At 49.3% G+C, this 4,659-nt stretch overlaps 2 protein-coding genes across 2 annotated transcripts; both read right to left on the reverse strand.

The window, feature by feature from the left end:
• Nucleotides 1–566: 566 nt before the first annotated feature.
• On the reverse strand, nucleotides 567–3,634 carry LOC133901522 (uncharacterized). The gene is made up of 3 exons (XM_062342870.1): nucleotides 3,566–3,634; nucleotides 1,259–1,594; nucleotides 567–1,184 (listed from the first exon to the last, which is right to left on the reverse strand). Exons 2-3 carry the CDS (start codon nucleotides 1,589–1,591, stop codon nucleotides 567–569), a joined length of 951 nt encoding a protein of 316 aa, XP_062198854.1. The 5' UTR covers nucleotides 1,592–1,594; nucleotides 3,566–3,634.
• LOC133901523 (protein ANTAGONIST OF LIKE HETEROCHROMATIN PROTEIN 1-like) lies at nucleotides 2,101–3,612 on the reverse strand. The gene is made up of 3 exons (XM_062342871.1): nucleotides 3,045–3,612; nucleotides 2,626–2,855; nucleotides 2,101–2,545 (listed from the first exon to the last, which is right to left on the reverse strand). The coding sequence occupies exons 1-3, from the start codon at nucleotides 3,447–3,449 to the stop codon at nucleotides 2,101–2,103; spliced, it is 1,080 nt and encodes a 359-aa protein (XP_062198855.1). The 5' UTR covers nucleotides 3,450–3,612.
• Nucleotides 3,635–4,659: the final 1,025 nt, after the last annotated feature.

The raw sequence follows: 4,659 nt of genomic DNA on the forward strand, positions 1-4,659 counted from the left end.
GCTGTTGTGTGCATGTTGTGTAGGTCAGATTTGAATGTGGCTTAAATTTTTAGAAATTTTGAAGTGTTGTTTAGGTAATGTACTTGAATGAGGTAAGTTTGGATGAAGTGTTATAGGTTGTCTATTATGGCTCGAATTTTGTCAAGTCCTCTAGATGATGAGCATATGTTGTTGTATTATCTCTCGCTGATCGCATTTAGGCATAAGACTGATATGCTAAATAGAATAAGACAGTACATATGTTGAGTTAATTCGTAACAGACAAGAATCAAGTTGAACGAAAGGTGCTCAACTAACTTGATTTGCACAATAAACACATGTCCATATTGCACCTAAGCATGAACCCTCCAACATTTACACAAAATAATCACATGAGCAGCCAACAGTTTATAAGGTTTAGACCGCTTCATCATCACAACCCATAGTGCCACATCATGTACTAAGCTTAGCTATTAGAAGATGTCCACAGTTTCATCTTACATAAATAGATACGGCCTCGAGGGTGGAGGAATGTTCATTAACCACCAACTAAGTAGGCAAAAGGTTAGTGTTAGATGACAAGCACATTAGTCAGTGAAGTAGTGCTTGGAGATCCAACGATTCATCCACTTACGACGATGCTCAGCACTCATCTGCACAAAACCAATGCTCTGTGGCTTGTGGTCATAGAGCCAATCAAGAGCAGCCAGCAATGCATCCTCGGAGAAGCCAGGGAGGTTCATGACCGCATTGTACACATCGGGATGTGCCTCAGCATGGACGGTTGCCTTGATTGCACCTGCCATATCCTTTACAGCTTCGGTCATGCCGTTGAAGATGATGGCCTCATCTTCTGTGATCATGGCCCTCTTCCTCTTTGAACCAGCCCCACTGGAGGAGTCCTTCCCTTTCCCCCCCGCCGATCCAACAGCAACCTCCTCAGAGGCATGCGGGGGAGGGGTGTTGGTGTTGGTGTCATCATCCACGGACTCTGCAATAACCTCGGGAAAGATAATCCCCGCATTGGTGGCAGTCGAAATCGGGTCCGCCTTGCCTTCGCTCTCCACCTCATCGGGAGGAGGTCCCAAAGGCTCATTGGAGCCCATAGCATACCTCCCAGTGGCCTGTCCAACAGAGAAGATGGCAACCATCTGCTCATAGTTCTCGAGAGGAACGTTGAGGTAGTCAACATCAGCAGGGTGATCCTACAAATATGAGATGTATCTATCAGAAAATAGATCAAAGTGTTTGACACTGAAGTCAGTTGTGATGCATCAACCTTGATGTGGCCTTTGTAGTGCTCGTCCTCTAGTACGATGGAGTGTGTGTTGTCATCCCACAAGGCACCGCTGATGTCCCGCAGCTTGCATATTTTCACCCACCTTGATCTCCATTTGCGAAGGTGGTTGTACACCTGACTCCCGCTGACTTCTACACCGCACTGCTCAGTCACTTTTCTTGCAACTGTGTTTAGGTGCGCCTCCTTAAAGCCCTTATCAGTCCGCACTCCACCCTCAATCAGCGCAACCAAATGGCGCAGCATCATGTTGGACATGTGGGCTGTCCACCGCAATTGATTCCTTGCCCCACCGACACCCCCATGCTCAGCCATCACCTGCAAAACTCAGCAAATCTCAGCAATAAAAACTGCACTTACATTGACTGAAAACAGAACTAAAACAGCACTTAGATTCATCTAAAAACAGCACTAAAACGGCACATCAATTCATCTCAAAACAGCACTAAAACTGCACTTCCATTCAGCACTAAAACACCACATCAATTCATCTCAAAACAGCACTAAACTGCACTTCCATTCAGCACGAAAACTGCACTTACATTGACTGAAAACAGAACTAAAACAGCACTTAGATTCATCTAAAAACAGCACTAAAACGGCACATCAATTCATCTCAAAACAGCACTAAAACTGCACTTCCATTCAGCACTAAAACAGCACATCAATTCATCTCAAAACAGCACTAAAACTGCACTTCCATTCATCAAAATCAACAGCACTAAATCTGCACTTAAATTACCAATAATACATAGTCAGTTACATATGAATTTAGTCTACAAACCGTTGCACAATTAAAAGTACCAACTATTACACGATGACTTTCATACACGCATGTTTCCCCTATTGTTCCACATAGCTAGTGCCCACTCGTCCCTCTTTGCTGCCCACGAGTTGTTGTCATATGCAACATCGTTATGTGCTTCGGGTTCCACAGGGTTTGGAGTCCAGTCTTGTTCTGCAGGGACACACTCATCAGGGCCGTGTGTTAGGATCCAGTTGTGCAAAATGCAGCAAGCTAGCACTAACTTCACTTGGGTTTTGTACGGGTGAAACGGCTTGTTGTAAAGAATTTTGAAACGATTCTTCAATGCACCAAAAGCTCGTTCTACTGTGACTCTAAGCGAGGAGTGCCTCAGATTGAATAATTCCCTATGGTCACGAGGGTTGTTCCTTCCACCATACTCCTTTAAATGGTATCGGCAGCCACGATATGGTGGAAGGAACCCAGGACGAACAGCATATCCTGCATCGACCAAGTAGAATTTACTTGACAAGAGGGAAATTGTATCCAAGTAAGCAAATTTTTATGTTAACTTAAACTTTTGTTGTTACCTAATGACCAACACTTACCCGGGGGAACCCTTAAGCCGTCATCCCTTTCTAAAGCGTCTGCTAGAATGATGGCATCATGAGCAGATCCCTCCCAGCCAGCTAAGACATATGTGAACTTAAGATCAAAATCAACAGCAGCCATAACATTTTGTGTGGTCACCCCCTTCCTACCCCGAAAGGCGGCTGCCATGCTAGCTGGGACTCTAGCTAGCACATGAGTTCCATCTATAGCACCAATGCAATCCTACACAAGAGTAAGAAACAATGATAGTTAACCACTACGGCGGGCATAAATGGAACCAACAACTACGGAACCTAACACTAGTACCTTGAAATATGGGTTGAACCTGCGGCTGTTTGCAATTTTTTGGTGCACATCGTTGGACGGTGGTCGAATCATCTCTCCTCGTAGCTCCCCAATAGCATACAGGACTTCTCGAAAGTAGCGACTAATTGTTTCCAAACCCCTTCTAAAATTCAACTTTATCAACCTAAATCTACAATTGTGGCCAACCACTTGCAGGAACATGGCAACTTGTTCCTCAATGGAGCTATGAATTGTATCTTTAAGCAACCGTCTTGTCCTGAGTAATGTGCATAAGTGAAAAAAGGGGGCTCTCCTCATACGAAGCTGTTCTACACAATGGCGATCATCATTATGAAAAATGAATCTAAGGTTTTCCATTCTAATTTTATCTCTTTCAGCTAAAGGACCATAGCTGATGGGTGCTTCACGACCTCGACGTCTATACAAAAACAACGTGTACGCACACATTGTAGCAACAACTCCCGCAGCATGAGCAATTATTTTTCGCCGCTTGACAGCCAACTCATCCATCTAACCATTGCAAATACGGACAAATTGTAATTATATTTATAAATGTTCATATGATCAGAAATATCCTTTCAGCTTCATCTCATACAGCAACATGTCAAACCACATATACAAATTACCTCGTTTCTTCACGGAGACAAGTACCAAGATCCACCCTTGCACCTTCAAAGTTCTCTGCTGTATATGTTACTCCACCAAAATTTCCTGAAATTTACAGCACAATACTTAGCTACTAGTTGTGCAGCAGAATTATAAAAAAATAAATGCAGTGCACCAAAATTAGCTACTAGTTGTGCAGCAGAAATATAAAAAAAAAAATTCAGTCCACAGCTCAGCACCCTCGCAGCCTCCATTTCCCCTCCCCCCTCGCAGCACTGCGCAGCTCAGCTCCTGGCTCGGCACTACTCGGCACTGCGCCGCTCTCCCTGCTCCCCGCGCTCTCCCACCCTCGCAGCACTGCGCAGCTCAGCTCCTGGCTCGGCACTGCTCGGCACTGCGCCGCTCTCCCTGCTCCACGCGCTCTCCCTGCGCCCACCGGCCCCTGCGCCAACCCCACCGGCCCCATCGCCGCCTCCTGCGCCCACCGGCCCCTGCGCCAAGCCTACCGGCCCCATCGCCGCTCCCCGCGCTCCTGGCCGCCCGGCATCTCCGGCGCCCACGAGGGCTGCCCGCTCCGGCTGCCCGCTCCCCGGCGCCCACTCCGGCTGCCCGCTCCCCGGCGCCCACTCCCAGTGACGTGAGCCCACTCCGGCTGCCCGCTCCCCGGCGCCCACTCCGGCTGCCCGCTCCCCGGCGCCCCCTCCCAGTGCCGCGGTGAGCCCCCGAGCAGCCCTCCCCCGGCGTCCCCCCCACACGGCGACGCGACGCCCCTGCTGCTCCCCCGGCGGCCGCCCTCAGCCGGCGCCGCTCCGCTCCCCCGACGGCCGCCCTCAGCCCGCGCCGCTCCGCTCCCCCGGCGGCCACCCTCAGCCCGCTCCGCTCCGCTGTGGGAGATGCAGATCCAGACCGGACTCACCATTCGAAATCGGCTGTGGAGAAGACGCAGCGGAAGACGCGACTGCGGTAATGGGAGCCTCGTCTGACGGGTGGACCTTCTGTGCTGCTGCTGCATCCGCTCGGCCTGGCCTGGGAGCGATGGTCCTTCTGCGCGTACGTCCGATGCAGGTATTTTTGCACGAGCGGATGCACGCTGCACGCACTGTCCTGGAAACCA

This window comes from Phragmites australis, chromosome 20 (genome assembly GCF_958298935.1).
Source record: "Phragmites australis chromosome 20, lpPhrAust1.1, whole genome shotgun sequence".
Classification (NCBI taxonomy): domain Eukaryota; kingdom Viridiplantae; phylum Streptophyta; class Magnoliopsida; order Poales; family Poaceae; genus Phragmites; species Phragmites australis.